Here is a 15807-nt window from a genome sequence, read left to right on the forward strand (position 1 = left end):
ATATATTTGCATGCATAAGCCCTCAGGTATGCTAGTTACAGTTGTATGGGTATAATATATATTTATAGGCAAATCGTATCATAATGAAATAGATCAAAAGATGAAATGTATATATGTATATCAATATGGTTAGTAACTATATACATCTAACTTTATAACTATAGCCATCACGTGTACAGTTATACAAACAGGGTATCTGTTAATTTATTGAGGAAGTTTCAACATTTTCATGTACATACACAATGCTTGCATAAAATGTCTAATGTAATAATATACTTTCACATCAATTAATTTTACTTTCAGTCAAATTTGTAAAAAAATTTATGAAATTTTTTAGAACCAGAACTCTAAAAATCTTTATATAATTTGTACCTTCAGTATTATAAATGATGTAAAGATGAAATATTTAGCACAGCAAATTGTAAAAAAATAATACTGAGAATTTTAAATAGTGAGAAGAACATGAAAAGGGAAAAGCACCTAGTCTCTCCACCAAGAAAACTAAAAGCAGAAGCCGACATCTGAGAACATTTGTTACAAGGATAGACTGGGGCAGGTGAACAGACATCGTCTGTAAGAGCTGTCCAGCTTTTGCAATCACTAGCTTTGAAGGTTTGCCTGGGAATTCATAATAGCTAAATCTCAGAAGTGGCTTATATGTCCATCAACAGGTGAATGGATAAAGAAAGTGTGGTATTTATACACCATGGAGTACTTCTGTACCATAAAAAGGATAAGCTTGAGTCATTCGTAGGGAAATAGATGCACTTGGAGATAATGTCAAGTGAAATAAATCAGACACAAGTTTAAATATTGCATTGTTTCTCTTTATGAGCAACTCAAAATATAGAGAGCAAAATTAAAGATATACAATAGGAAATGGGGAGATAAAACTTTTGCAAAAGGGAAGAGGATCAAGAGACGCAAGAAGAGGGGAGGAAGAGGAGGGAAGGGGATGAAAAGGAATTAAGACATGTTATGCACATGTACCAACTTTCCACAAGGAACTATAAAGGGTACTGATAAAGAAATACAAAGTGAAAAAAGAAAACTCTTGAAATTTCATTCACTGAAGGATTGCCCATACAGACTAATGTGCACTGGAAAACTGAAATTGCTGTCATTGTTGTATTGCCTGATCAGCTGCTCCATGTAACTTGGCTTTTTACCCTTCTTTTGTAGTCTTTTTCATGGAAATTGGGGCTTTCAGGATTTCAGCTTTCTGTATGTCAATATTTGGGGGTTTAATCTTTCAAGATTAATTTTTAGTATTTTAGGCTTTAGGAATTTTGATATTTTGAGACTTCAACATTTGGGATTATGGCATCAGAGATCATCTTTCTGGATTATAATCCTCATCGTTTGCAATCCCTGGGCAAAAAGCACTGAGAGCGAAACATCCTGAAATAAAGAGGAATGGTCCAGAACAACTGGGTGGAGACCTTGTTCCTCTCAGAATAGTGTGTCCTGCAGTGTCTGAGATCAGACATTTATGTCACTCCCAGGCATAAAGTCAGAGTGAAGTGCTTGCAGGTCCTCAGCTGCAGTGTGTGTGTGTGGCATGCACAGATGTGATCACATCCACCCTGGGCAGCCTTCCAGCTGAGGGTGCAGCTCATCCTGTATCCTGAGCTTCTGCTTATCCTCAGTTCCCGCCTGTAATAAATCTGCTTTGCTTGAATTGTATAAGTGTTCTGTCATTGGTCTAGACTTGTGAACTTTTGTAGATGCCTAACAGGCAGCAAAATAGGTTGATAAATGAGTTTCCATAATATTCTGAAAATTGAGAAGAATTAAATAATGGGAGTTTCATTTATGAAATGAGTGTTCATATAAAGACCAGGAATAATTTATTCAAGAGCCACATCCCAAGTAAAAATGAAGATATATATTTTGCCAAATAAATAGAATTTAAATTTATTACTTCAACATAAAGCATGCAGGCTAGTCAGTTTTCTGTCATCGTGAAAAAATACCTGAGATTATCAATTTAAAAGGAGAAAAAGTTATTTTGGCTCATTTGGTTTCAGAGGCTTCAGTCCATGGTTGCTTGGCTTGAATAATTGGGTCTGTGAGGCATGGTACATCAAGACGGGAGCATTGACTGTATATCTTGCTATGTGACTGAATTTGGTTATTAAATCTAGAAGTCTTTTGGAGGAGTTTTTGTTTTCTATGTGGAGTATCATGTCATCTGCAAATAATGATTGTTTAACTTCTGCCTTTCCTATCTTTTATTTCTTTCTCTTGTATAATTGCTCTGGCTAATATTTCCAGAACTATATTGAATAAGAGTGGTGATAGTGGATATCCTTGTCTTGTTCCTGATTTTAGGGTGCAAGTTTTCAGTCAATTAATATGATGCTGGCTATTGGTTTGTCATAGATGATTTTTGTCACATTGAGATAAAGACCATTTATTTTAATTTTCTAGTTTTTAAAAAATCATGAATAGGTATTGGACTTTGTCAAGTGTTTTTTCTGCATATATTGAGATAATTATGTGATTTTGTCCTTAGCTCTGTTGATATCGTGTATTACATTTATTGATTTGCATGTGCTGAACCATTCCTGAATCCCTGGCATGAATGCTACTTGGTCGTGGTGTATAATCTTGATGATTTTCTGCATTTTCTTTGCCAATATCTTATTGAAGATTTTTGTGTCTGTTTATTTGGGAGATTGGCTTGTAATTTTCTTTTTTGGTTGGATCCCCCTATGGTTTTGGTATCAGGATAATACTTGCTTCTAGGAATGACTTTGGGAGTATTTGACCCCCTTTCAATTTCATTAAAGAGTTAGAAGAGAAATGGTATGAGATCTCTAAATTTCTTATAGAATTTAGCTGTGAAGCCATCAGAACCTGGGATTTTCTTTGTTGATAGGTTTTTAATTACATCTTCAATTTCATTGATACTGGGCTATTTAGAATTTTTATATCTTCTTGATTCGGCTTTGGTAATTAATATGTATCGAGGAAACTGTCCATTTCTCCTATAATTTCCATCTTATTAGAATAAATATTCTTGAAATAGGTATTGGTGATCTTCAGTATTTTTTGTAGAATCCATTGTGATTTCACCCTTTTCATTCCTGATTGCATGGATGTGAGTCTTTTCTTTTGTTGTTTTTTTTTTTAATAAGGATAGCTAAGGATTTATCAATTGTATTTAATCTTTGAAAGAACCAACTCATTGATTCATTGATCCTTTTTGTTTTCTTAATCTCAATTGCATTAATTTCTGCTTTGATCTTATAATTTCTTCCCTCATATGAGCTTTGGGTATGATTTATTTTTCTTTTTCTACAAGTTTGAGGTTCAGCATTAGGTTGTTTATTTGAGTTCACTGTTTTCCTGATGTGAGTTCACTGCTATAAGTTTTCCTTGTAAGATTGCTCTTACCGCATCCCATAACTTTCAGTATATTGTTTTAGCATTATGATTTAATTGTAGAAACTGTCCAATTTCTTCTTTAATTTCATCTGGGACCCACTGGTTGTTCAGAAGAGTGTTATTTAATTTCCATGTATTTATGTAGTTTTTGTAGTTTCTTTGCCATTGATTTCTAGTTTCTTTTCACTATGGTCTGATAATATGCATGGGATAATTTCAGTTCCTTTGCATTTACTTAGGCATGTTCTGTGAGCTAGTATGTGGTCTACTTTGGAGAATGTTTCATGCTCAGCTGAGAAGAATGTGTATTCTGATGTTGTGGGGTGGAACACTCTGTAGACATCTACTAAGTCCACTTGTTCACAGGTTGGTTCAATTCTGATATTTCTTTGTTGATTTTTTTGTCTAGTTTTGATCTACTTGTGACAGTGGGGTATAGAGAGCCCCCATTACAATTGTGTTAGTGCTTATTTGATTTTTCATGTCTGTTAATATTTGTTTTATATAGTTGGGTGTGCTGGTATTTGGTGCATATATATTCATGATTGTTATCTCTTCTTGGAGTTTCTTCTTAATAAGTATGTAGTGACCTTCTTTGTTTCTTTTGATCAGTCTTGGCTTGAAGTTCATTTTGTCTGCAAATAGAATAGCTACCCTTCATTTTTTACAGGTTCCTGTGACATTAAATATTGTATTCCATCCTTTGACTTTCAGTCTATGAATTTCTTTTTGAGTTGCAATCTCAATCAAAATATTAATAGCATACCTCACAGAACTAGAACTAAACTAAAACTAACTAAACTAAAATATTCTTAAAATTCATTTGGAACCAGAGGAAACCTAGAATAGCAAAAACAATTCTGAGCAACAAAGGTTAAGGCAGAGGGCATCACAATCCTTGACTTGAAATTATACTACAGAGCTACTGTAATAAAAACAGTATAGTACTGGCAAAAAACCCAAACAGACCTGAGGATCATTGGAACAGATTAGAAGATGCAGAAACAACTTCAAATGCACTCAGCCACCTTATGTTTGAGAAAGGGACCAAATACTTTCACTCTTTAATAAATGATGCTGAAAAAATCAGCTATCTACATGCCAAAGACGAAAACTAGGTCCATGTTTCTCACTGCACTAAACTAAAATCAAAATGGATCAAAGATCTAAATATCAAGACAAAAACACTAAATCTGTTGGAAGACAGAATAGGTAGAACTCTCGAAGAATTAAGTGTAGGCAAAGACTTTATGAACAAAACCCTAATCACCCAGGAAATATCATAAAGAATCAACAACTGAGATCTCATCTTATTAAAAAGCTTTTGTACATCAAAAGAAATCACCAACAGAGTGAAGAGACAACCAAAAGAGTGGAAAAATTTTTTTGCTAGCTGTCCCTCAGACAAAAGGCTAATATCTAGAATATATAAAGAACTGAAAAAAAAAATCAAATCCCCCAAATGTAAAGATCCAAACCAAAAACGGGCATCTGAAATGAATACATACTTCTCAGATGAAGAAGTACAAATGGCAAGTAAATATATGTTCAGTATCACTGGTCATTAGATGCAAATGAATACAGAACTGAGGTTCCATCTCACTCCAGATAGAAAGGCTATTATCAAGAAATTAACCAGTAACAGATGCTATTGGGCCTGTGGTGAAAAAGGAATCCTACTCCACTGTTGGTGGGAGTGTAGACTGGTTCAACCACTGTAGAAATCAGTGTGGAGAGTCTTCAAAAAACTAGGACTAGTGGCTCCATTTGACCCAGCTAACCCCCCACTTCTTGGTATTTTCTCAAAAGAATTAAGTGTCATACCACAGTGATGTACACACCTGTTTAGAGCAGCACAGTTTGCAGTAGCTAAATCTCGAAAACAGCCCAAAAGCCCATCAACCAATGAATGGATAAAAGCACTGTGTTTTTTTAAAAAAACACAATGGCATACTACTCAGCCATAATGAAGGATAAAATTGAGACATTTATAGGTAAAGGATGTACCTTGAGAGCATACTCCGAAGTGAAATAAGTGTGACACACGTGTAAATACTGTATTATTTCTCTGGTGTGAGAAACTGAAAATGTAAATAAAGACCAAAAGGTGTAACCAACATTGTGCAATAGGAAGAAAATGTTCAAATGGGAAGGGGCACTAGGGAGGAGGAAGAGAGAAAGGAAGGAAGGGAAAAGAAACAACAGAAAAGAAAGATGAAAAGCTCTTGTAAATAAGGAGGGGCAGAGAGGTTGAAGGGAAAGGAAAAGAGTGGAAAAAAAATAAGAATTAAGATGTAATACGTACAGGAACAAATTCCATATGATGAAAATGATCATTATGTATATGTAAATTGTACCAATAAACATAAATAATAAAAAAAAGAAAAAGAAAAAAGTTCAGCCTGGTAGAAATCATCAAGGCAGGAGCATGCAGTGGAAGAAGCTTACTCACCTTATGGCCGGCTGGGCCTGAGAGAGACAGGAAGGGTTTGGGGTCCACCAAATGCCTTTTTAGTTCAAGCTCCCAGGACCCAGTTTCCTTCCACTGGGCCGCACCTCCTATAGGTTCCACCCCTCCGGCAGTGTCAAGCTGAGGATCAAGCAGTTGACCCCTGGGCCTCTAGGAAACTGCAGATCCAAATCACAGCAACATGGAGCTGTCATCGGCACAGGGCCAGAAGCAAACCCAGCAGCTATCAGCGAGGCAGGGGCCTGGGCATTTGGCCTGAACAGCGAGCAGAGAGCAGACTCCTCATGCTGACATTCTGCTTCAGTAAAACAGAAGTACACAGGAGCCTTTGGGTCATGGTCAGTGGTTAAGCTGGCCATGTGTGTCTTCAGCTTCTCACCCCTACCCTCTTTTTATTTTCCTGGCTCCCTCACTTCACTAGGAGTCTTCCCATTTCCACCATCTTTCCTGCCCCCTCCCTCCTAAGCCTAAATTCCAGAAAGTCCTGAGAGAATTATGCTGGATTATAGGTGAGATTCAGAGTATCCCCATCCAGATGTATCTTTGCTTTAATGGAGACAAAACTGAAAAATGGATCTTCAGTAACAGAAGATGAGGAAATACAGCATAAAGGAGGAACTTTGGGGCCAGGGGTCCTCCTTGTGCCTGTCTTCTGGTCAGTTAAGGCTGGCAGTCTTCTTGTACTGTACCCAAAGCTGCCACCACAGATGCAGCAACACATCAACACATTCCTTACACCCTTGAGATTAAAAATTTAAAAACTGAAAATACCAGAAATCTTTCTTCATTTAAAGGTAATAGTCCCGATTATCAGGACCTTCCTAGGTGCAAGGCACCTGACTACACACTTTACATATATTGCTCTTCATAGTAACTGGTCAATAGTTCCTGGGTCGCCCCATTTTAAAGATGAGCACAGGGAGGGACTGAGACGTGAAGTCACTTGCCCCAGGTGTACCGAAAGTGAGTGGCAAGGTGGGGCTTGACCTATAGCCTATACCTGTCACTACTGTGCTACACAACACCACAGATGCTCCAGAGTCATTCTAATGGAATCTAATTTTAATGAAAGATGGTGCCATGGTTCGGATGTGGTTTGCCCACATCAAAGGGCTAGTGTGTTGGAGGCCTGGTCATCAGTGTGGTGGGTGAGAGGCACTGACTCAGTGGGAGGTCATTAAATATTGAAGGTACTGTTCTTGGAAGGGATTAAATTAGCTCTCTGGGGGCCCTGAGTTAATTCTTTTCAGTCTTTTTTTTTTGGTACCAGGGATTGAACTCCGGACACTGCACTTGAGAGACAGGCAGGGGAACCATTGAGCTAAACCCCAGCCCTACCCTGAGTTAGTTCTAATGAAAGCGAGTTGTTTGTGAGAGGGATCCTGACCTATGCATCTCTCTTATCTTCCTTTCTGGCATGTGCTTCTATCACTGTGAGGCCATTCTCTATGAACCTTCAGAACTGTGATCTGAATAATACTTTTTTCTTCAGAAAGTTAGCTTGCTCCAGGTATTTTGTTATAGTAAAAAGAAACAAACCAATATGGGAAGGTGTATCGAAAACTTTGTTATTTTGGTTAGTTAAACTAGAAAACAAGTGGATTTTACTTTTGCCTGGTATAAAGTGCCTGCTAAAAATTATGGAACTTCTCCTTGCCATTATGCAGTGACATAATAAAGAGTTAAGCATATTTTTTAAGGGAGAAAGTAACTGTGGTCCAGAGGCATTTGTGAACAGGACCACGGTAGATGGTCTAGTGGGGGACATGGGTGTTCACAATGGAGAAGCCGCTCCTGGACAGGCACACGTGTGCTGCTTGCCTCAATTTCCCATTTCAGTGGTGTCGCTCGGGAGTGGGGGGTCCACCCTGGGTGGCACATTTTTGGGTGCTATTTAAGCATGTTAACATATTCAGATACGTTGGTGGGCAGCAAAGTGAAGGACTGCCCCAAGTGGCACAAAGTCCAGCTGTGCCGCTGCACTGTTGGGCCTCTAGTCATCAGGTTTAAATGGCCACAGGGACACAAGCTCCAGAGGACATGTGCTCCCTGGCTGTTGAACACTGATCAGTGAAATCAAACCCAAGCCCTCTGCTTTTGGGCTTACACTTCTTTATGCCTATCCAAACCCTGCCCATCTTTCACATCACAACCCAGGTCCACAGGAGCATGGATCCTCCCAAGCCCATGACGACCTCTGCTCCCCGTCCCAGGAGCCCCGGGAGCAAGGATGCTCAGCACACTGGAGACGACCTGTTCTCCACTGCCTGATATGGGTGACGAAGCAGCTGGGCTCAGCCCTGTCCGCTCATTTGTGTCATACAGCTCAGGTGCTGTGTGTTCTTCTGAAAGCCCTCACAGCACCTTTCATGTTTTTATAAAACAGACCACATCAGAGAGTAAAGGCAAAAACAAAAACCAAAGTACCATTCAATAGTTTCCAGTGTGTCTTCTTCTGGTAAGGCGTCCAGTGGAGCAGGGATGTCCACAGGAAGCATGACTGGGTTATAGGAGTCACAGCTGTGGAAAAATCATACAGTAGCCAGAGTCACAAGAGCAGTCTTTCCAGAGCATTTCACTTTACCACAGGTCAGGCCTCTACCTTTCTGCACGCCCTCACTCCTGAATACCCCATGTTTCTGCAAAAGGCAAAGGCGGGGATGGGAGAGGCCCCATGTGAACCCCAGAGAATGCTGCTGAGTGTGAAAGCAGAATCAGAGAAGGGCTGGGGATGTGGTTCCGTGGCAGAGCACTTGCCCAACACTTGTCCATCCTCTGCACTGGAAAAAAATTAGTATCCAAGTATCTAAAATTATGTTATTTCCTAGGGTGGGAGAAAGGTAGTCAGGTAATCTACTTCTTGTCCTTAGCATTTTTCCCAGCTTTATACTCTTTCTTAGTTATTCTATCCAATTTCAAAGTCCCCCTCTTAGAGATTGTTTGGTATTAGAATTTTAGGGCTTCATATAAAAGTTTCTGAGTATTAATCAGTGGCATTAAAATTATTACGATAGGGAGAAGAAAAATGTGTCTTTATTTTATTTTATTATTTATTTGGTACTGGGGAATGAACTCAGGACCTTGCACTTTGCGAGGCAGATGGCAGAACCACTGAGCTAAATCCCCAACCCATGTCATTATTTTAAAAGCTGGCAGCACATTTGTTTCAAAATGGTAGAAACAGGAGATAGAGAGGAGAAATTCCTGAAGAGGAAGCTGATTCTCCAAAAGGTGGAGGAGTGCTCAGTTCTAATAGCTGGACCACAGCTGATCAAGACAAGAGGACACATGAGCCATAGGCTTCTGGGGGCCAAGATGTGCCCACCTCCTAACTAAACCATGCCTGGGGGTGCATGTGCTAGAGCTTAAACAACTGAAAGAGATCCCAACTCAGTTAGAATAAATTATAACCCCATTTACATTGTTGTTTTGGCTTCCCCCTCCTGCATGGGCTTTGAGTACCATGACAGTTCCTCAAAGGAAGGACTACCCACTCCCCCAACCCCCAGCAGGAAGAAGGAGACTTTTCCCTGCATGAATAGCCACTGGTTCAAAGGGCTACTTCCTCCTTGTAAAAATCACATTTTGGCTCTGGCACCTGGCTTCTTCTGGGTCATGAGCTCTTTTCACTGGCCTGGTCCCACCCTTAGGATTGTATCTTTGCTAATAAATATATGCTTTCATTTATACTGTGTGTCTTGCTCAATCCTGTGTTTGGGACACCAGTATCCTATGGTAGTCACAACACTTGAAAACAATAGAATGAGAGCTTGCTGTTTCTGGTCTCAATTCCTTCTGTATAAAGCTTTTTATATTAAGGGCATAAAAAACTATCATTATCAGCAAAGGGAGCAGGAGAAAGGACACAGTGGATAAAAATTTTCAATAATTCTGTGGAAGAAATTTCTAGAAGCTTGAAAGAGTTCTGTCTCGCAAGAGTGGAAGGGAAGTGACCTCCACTAAGCTGTGGGCTGAAGGGAAGGCGGAAGCAGGAACACAAGGAAGAGGCTGATGAAGTCTTCTTTGTCACAAAGGATTGTGAGATAAGACTCTTATCCTTGTTTTGTTCTTGGGAAAAAGTGTACTTGCTCCCCAAGCATGGAGATTGGCTGAAAAACCTATGGCACCATGGTTTTTTACACAGGGAGAAGAGAATGGAGGAGATATCTGGGAAGTGATATATAAACATTTCCAGGAGATATTGCTAAATGAAAAAAGGAAATTCAGAAGAGTATACATAGAATGTCAGTGTTTGTATAGAAACAAGACAAAAATGAGTACATTCTGCTTAGCATTACAGAGAGGGACGCAGGAAGGGTAAATCAGAAGGCCAAGTTGGTTCTATTCCCTGGGAGGAATGGGGTCAAAGCGCAGTGGGAGGGAGGGACATTCCCTGAGTATGGCTTTTTGCATAGCTTTGAATTTGGAAATCATGTTTTGTTCTACATTTTTTTTTTTTTTGCGACAGCATCTCACTATGTAGTCCAGGCTAGCCTTGAACTTGTGATCCTTTTGTCTCAGCCTCCAAGTGCTGAGATTACGGGCCTGTGCCACCATGCTCAGCCAGATGTTCTACATACTGAAAAAGTAAATCAAAAAGAGAAATTCAAGAAAACTGAAACAATCCCACAATCATAACAGACAGAAAGAGGAAAAAAAAAAAGAGGGAGGAAAGAGGGGCAGGGAATAGGGGAGACAGAGAAAGGAAGGGAGGAAAAAAGAGCAAGAAATAACCTCAGTACTTAAGTATTTAACTATACCTACATAAACCATGGTCTTGGATGGAATAAAGATAGGGAGATAACGGCAAATAAATCTGAGCTCTCCTTAATGAGGCTTGTTTGTTAACTGTTTACATATGAGGCAATTCTGGAACTGTTTTCGATGTGTTATAAAATTGAGTAATTAAATGTGCCAGAGTTCTCACAGTGGGAAGGGAGATAAAAATACGGAATGGGGAAAAGCAAGCACTAACTCTGCTTGTGGACTGAAAGTCTAGGGTTTGGTATAAATTCATGACTTCATATGGATATGCATATGTGTTTACACGCAGATATAGGTACATATTATGCATGTGTCTTTGTATATTTGATAAGTGTATGTAAAGGTACCTCCCTGCTTTGTTTGCTCAGGAGGGCCAGATACAAAAACATGCAGTAGCAATGTGCACACTAGCACCCAGATTTTAGTCTGTAATCCCATTCCCCACCAAGAGGATGGAGGCCCCACCATGCAGAGGTTAGCTCTGTTTACAGAGCTCATAAGAAAAAATCTGGTTCTAATGGAACGTTCTCCCAAACACATGCAGAACACATGTAGTCGGAGGGGATTTGTGCTGAGAAGAGGGATGGAGAAGCGGGGAGCTGCACCAGTCTCCAGAGACTCACTGGTCTGAGAAGACGGGGTGGCAACAACATAGAGGGAGATGGACATGATAGCTGGATGTGTTTGTTTTGATTTACCTTAATATCCTTACTTGACAAAGCAAAACTCTGAGAACCTTAAATCAGTTCGCAAAATTCTTCTGAGTATTTTACTCATCTGTAATCTCAAATCTAGGAACTACTGGATCAGATCATTTCTTTGGTTGCTGCTCACTCTGATTTTATGGAAGACCACAGAGATTTAAGAAATTCTCCTAAAATTCCATAAAGAGGAAAGAACTCAAAGAGCTGCTTGGATCCTCATGAATACACACATGACTTGGAATAAATCAATGTTAAATAACCATACTGCATGGTTTGACAAAAAACAGCTATATCTCAAGGTCAAAAGCTATAAGAAAAACCTCAGAAGTTACAGGAGGCGATTTATTCAAACAAAATGGTTACAAACAAAGTTTAAAAGTAATGAATGGATTTGTATAGACTGAATGTCTATACAAATATACCCCCAATGTGACTGCATTTAAAGTGGAGCCTTTGGCAGGTGATTAGGGCCTTGAGGGTGGGGCCCTGATGAATGGGATTAGTGCCCTTACTAGGGAAGCCCTGGAGGGCTGCCTTGTTCCTTCCTTCTTGTGAGGACTCAGCAGAAAGATATCTCCTATGAATCAGCCTTCACCAGACACCAAATCTGCTAGTGCCTTGATCTTGAACTTCCCAGGCTTTCTTCCCAGAACTGTGAGAAATATATATTTCTATTGTTTATAACCTATCCATGCTATGGTATTTTGTTGGAGCAGCCTGAATGATTAGGACAAATTTAAGAGTGCGGTGTGGTGACACAGGCCTATAATCCCACTTCTCTGGGAAGCTGAGGCAGGAGAATTTCAAGTTGAGCCCAGTCCAGGCAATTTAGTAATTTAGTGATACCCAGTGGCATATGCCTGTAATCCTAGTACTCAGGAGGCTGAAGCAGGAGGATTGCTTCAACTTCAAGGCCAGCCTGGGCTACATAGGGAATTCAAGGCCGACCTGAACAATGTAGTATGTCCCTATCTAAAAAGGCAGGGGCGCTAAGGTCCTGGGTTCAATTTGAAATACCTGGGGTGGGGATAGGGGCAAAATTTAAAAAAGGAATCACCATTATTTCTTTGTAACTATTTTTAGAAGTCACAGCTGAGTGATAAGAAAATGTAGGAGACACTCTTGATTTCTGAGCCGTTATAGAACTGCAGTATAGTCAAAACAGAGTGGCCCAAGAGAGCATGTGAGCAAAGAAACAGAGAGTAACAAACCATGGCGGGAGAATTTTCTTTAATTTACGACAAATTCATTATGTTTAATTCATGGCTCTTTCGAGCCCAAGGTGAATGCATCTGACTGCCTGCTGAAAGAACAGCCTTGGTAGACCCCCCCAACCCCCCACCCCCGCCAAGGACATTTCTTTGGAAACAAAAATAGGTTGTTTTTTCCTAATTCTTGGGACCTGTGTAAGCTCACAGCAGGTAGACATGGGCAGTTTCCACTTTCCATCACTACCCACTGTGTTATTCAGTCTCCTGACAGCTCTCCAGATCCAATTATTGGCTATGTGGGTTGCTCCTAAATGGTCCTCTCAGCCCCAGCAAAATGACAACCCAGAAAGGTTGCGATGGTGCCATCTGGTGGCAACAGAGTGACTGCAAGGTTTGTCAGAAGGCTAAAGGCAGACGTCATCGAAGTGTGCAACCGGCAGCAAGCGGGGTGCTTCACGTGATTGCTTAATTTCGGTCCTTGCTACAGCCTGGTGAGGATCCTATCATCACCCCCATTTCACAGATAGAGAAATTACTGTTCAAAGGGCGCCAGTAAGAAGTGATTCACCTCACCACAGAGGCGGGTGACCTGCCAGGAACAGAGACGCAGGTCTCTAACGCCAAAGCCCACCTTTCTTCTACAATACCATTGTTTCCTCTGACTCTGGAGGTTTTAGATTTTAGTATTAGGCTAAAGTAAAGAACAAGTTGCTGAGTTTATTTTGAGATGGTAACAGGTGAGTGAAGTACATCCAGAAAGACACAAGCCTGTCTGAGCTCCTGTCGTGTTCCAAAGCTCAGCTGGGTGCTTTCTGTTTATCTCCTGTCAGCTCCAGGCAAGGGGGAGCAGCAGAGAAGGGGAACACCCCGGAAAGGACAGCAGGTGAATGAGCCTTGGGAAGTCGCACCTGCCTTAATCTAGGGGGAGCTGGCAGTGAACAAGGCAGGCAGAGGAAATGTCCCAGAGTCACAAACTGATCTCAAATAACTGGGGCGCAGCAGATGCGTGGGTAGTGGACATGGCAGACCTGAACCCTGGGTGTCTCCGTCTGCCTTCCATTGCTACAGACACAAAACTGGGAACACTGTCAGACGAGGGGTTTGTTTTGGCTCATGGCTTACCTGTGGGTGGTCTCTAACTTAGCAGGGTCAGGCAGGGCTGTGAGCGCCAGGGACTGGAACCTCTTCCAGTGCATGATTCCAGGAATAATGTCCTGTAGTGAAAATTGGTACAGGGTTATGATATGGTAAGGAGTTGCCTCGCGGGGTAAAGTCTAGGAAGGACTTTATTTCATTCAGATGGCTGTTTTTAAGTCACAAAGGTGAGTTCCAAAATGTATGATTTCATGAAGATTAATTCAATTTTCTGAAGTCAAAAGACAGTCGCTCCAGTGAGGGCACTAAACACTGTAACACAAAATGAGAGACAAACAAGAGATCCCCTAAATTAGCCCTACATTAGCCCCATGAGCAGCAAGCAGCAGTGATGGAGGGTGGATGAGGCCCCGAGATCTGTTCTGATGTCTGTGAACAAGGCGCCAAGGTTGTGTTTGAAGAGGACAGGGACTCATCAGGCGGCACCGCCACACGGGGACAGAGTGTGACGTGCACTGGTGACCCGATGGACTCTGCTCTCAGGAGACCATGCGTTCAGCCGAGTGAAGGGCATGCCACGGGGATGGAAGAGGCAGGCAGGTCACCGAAGGCCTCGTGGGTGAAGCCGATGAGCTTGGAGCCGCTCCTGCTGGCAACAGGGCTCCACTGGGGGAGTCTAAGCAGGAAACAGGACGGTCAGACTCCTGTCAAAGGACGATTTCCACGGAGGCCTGATCCGAGCAGTGTGAGCCTCGGGGGGAGACCAAGGGTAGACTGCCAGGCTGTGTAAGAGGCAGGCTGGTTAGATAAGGGGAATGAAGGAGTGGGAGGGACAGAGGGTCACACGCGTTCCGCGAACAATGTCAAGTCCTATGTACAATGTCACCCACAGCACAAAGAGGCAAGGGGGTGACGCAGGAAGGGGAAACATTTTAGGGCACGACTGGTGGAAACTGAGCATAGATAATGATCTGGGATGGAGAATGATTGAGTCTGAGGGGCCTGAGGGGAACCCTCAAGAGGGGCTCCTGGATCTTCAGGTCAGGGTGGTCACCTGGGGAGAGAGGGAATTCTCTGGAGCCAGTTCTCTCCTGTTCAGTGTCACATCGCCTTTTTGTCCATTCCGATGTTTCTACACTGACTGGGACCGAAGTAAAAGGGGGTCAGGCCATGGGACCCTGCTTACCATATGAATTTTGCCTGGTGGAAATATGAATGAATGAGTGTTAGGTGTTGCCTGTAAGGAAGAAACATCGAGGACACTGGAACAAGGGTAGCGTGGAGCCCAACAGTGGGTTCTGAGAGGACAGGCATGGGCCTGAGTGAGTCTCTGCCAGGATCCCAGAGGGCTGCTGGCAGGAGGGCTGCTCTTTGCAGCATTGGCCACAGCCTCTTTTTTTTCAGTCCCACCTGTGGCCCTCTGTCCTTGTCCCTTGCCTCTCCCTGTAGTGCGAGTCTAGCTCTGCCAGGGAGCTGGGTGGTGGCATTACCGTGTGATGGAGAAACTGCTTCTGGGTGAGAGGAATGCTGGACCCATGGTGCAACTCGTGGGTGAACTTGTACTTGGGGTGAGTGCACAGATGGTAATCTATCAACGTTTCTGTGTAGGTCAGAGGGTGCTTCACCGCAAACAAGCCCGGGTTGGGATTCTGAAGAAGAGAGGAGAAAAAGAATTTTCTGTTTACCAGTTTCCAAGCCAGTCCCAAGGACAAGCATCAGCTAACATCCTCTACGGCTCCCATTAGCACTGACACTCGTCTAGAGAAGAGGAGCCGGAGAGCACAGGTGCCCAGAGGTTGGCCACATTTTACATCGTCACAGTGCTTTACTGGTGTAAGGGGCCCATTGTACCCCATGAGAATTTACTAACCTCTCATGGAAACAAGTATAACTGAACATCACATCTTAAAGTACTTATAATTATGATGGATCACGGGAAAATATGAAATAAGCAAAGTGGTTTTCAAAAGCAATGAACTCCTGGTTCTGAGAAGAAAAATAGCTCCTTAGAAACTGCTTTAAAGAGAAGACAGAGAAGTGACATTTGGTATACCCGGAAATGCCAACATTTAACATTGTTTAGGTTATGTTTTTAATGCAGGAAGTTTCCGTTGGGAGGTAGTACCTGGTTTTAAGTGAGATTTTCTTTCTTTCTTTTTTTATTAAAAAA

General features: G+C 41.7%; 1 protein-coding gene across 5 annotated transcripts in view; it reads right to left on the reverse strand.

Moving 5' to 3' along the window:
• Window positions 1–15807, reverse strand: part of Cfap221 (cilia and flagella associated protein 221) — a 100905-nt gene that overhangs the window by 10326 nt on the left and 74772 nt on the right. For 4 of the 5 annotated variants that reach the window (XM_010632308.3, XM_010632309.3, XM_019208693.2 and 1 more), the window contains exons 20-22: window positions 15128–15286; window positions 13665–13756; window positions 8291–8383 (exon numbers count right to left, since the gene is read on the reverse strand). In XM_010632308.3, the coding sequence (XP_010630610.1) occupies window positions 8291–8383; window positions 13665–13756; window positions 15128–15286 (344 nt within the window). Of the gene's footprint in view, window positions 1–5845; window positions 6022–8290; window positions 8384–13664; window positions 13757–15127; window positions 15287–15807 lie in introns of all 5 variants that reach the window. The other variant, XR_002025621.2, reaches the window with a different exon arrangement.

The sequence above is a fragment of the Fukomys damarensis genome, unplaced genomic scaffold (assembly GCF_012274545.1).
Source record: "Fukomys damarensis isolate Sample0158 unplaced genomic scaffold, DMR_v1.0_HiC HiC_scaffold_29, whole genome shotgun sequence".
Taxonomy (NCBI): Eukaryota; Metazoa; Chordata; class Mammalia; order Rodentia; family Bathyergidae; genus Fukomys; species Fukomys damarensis.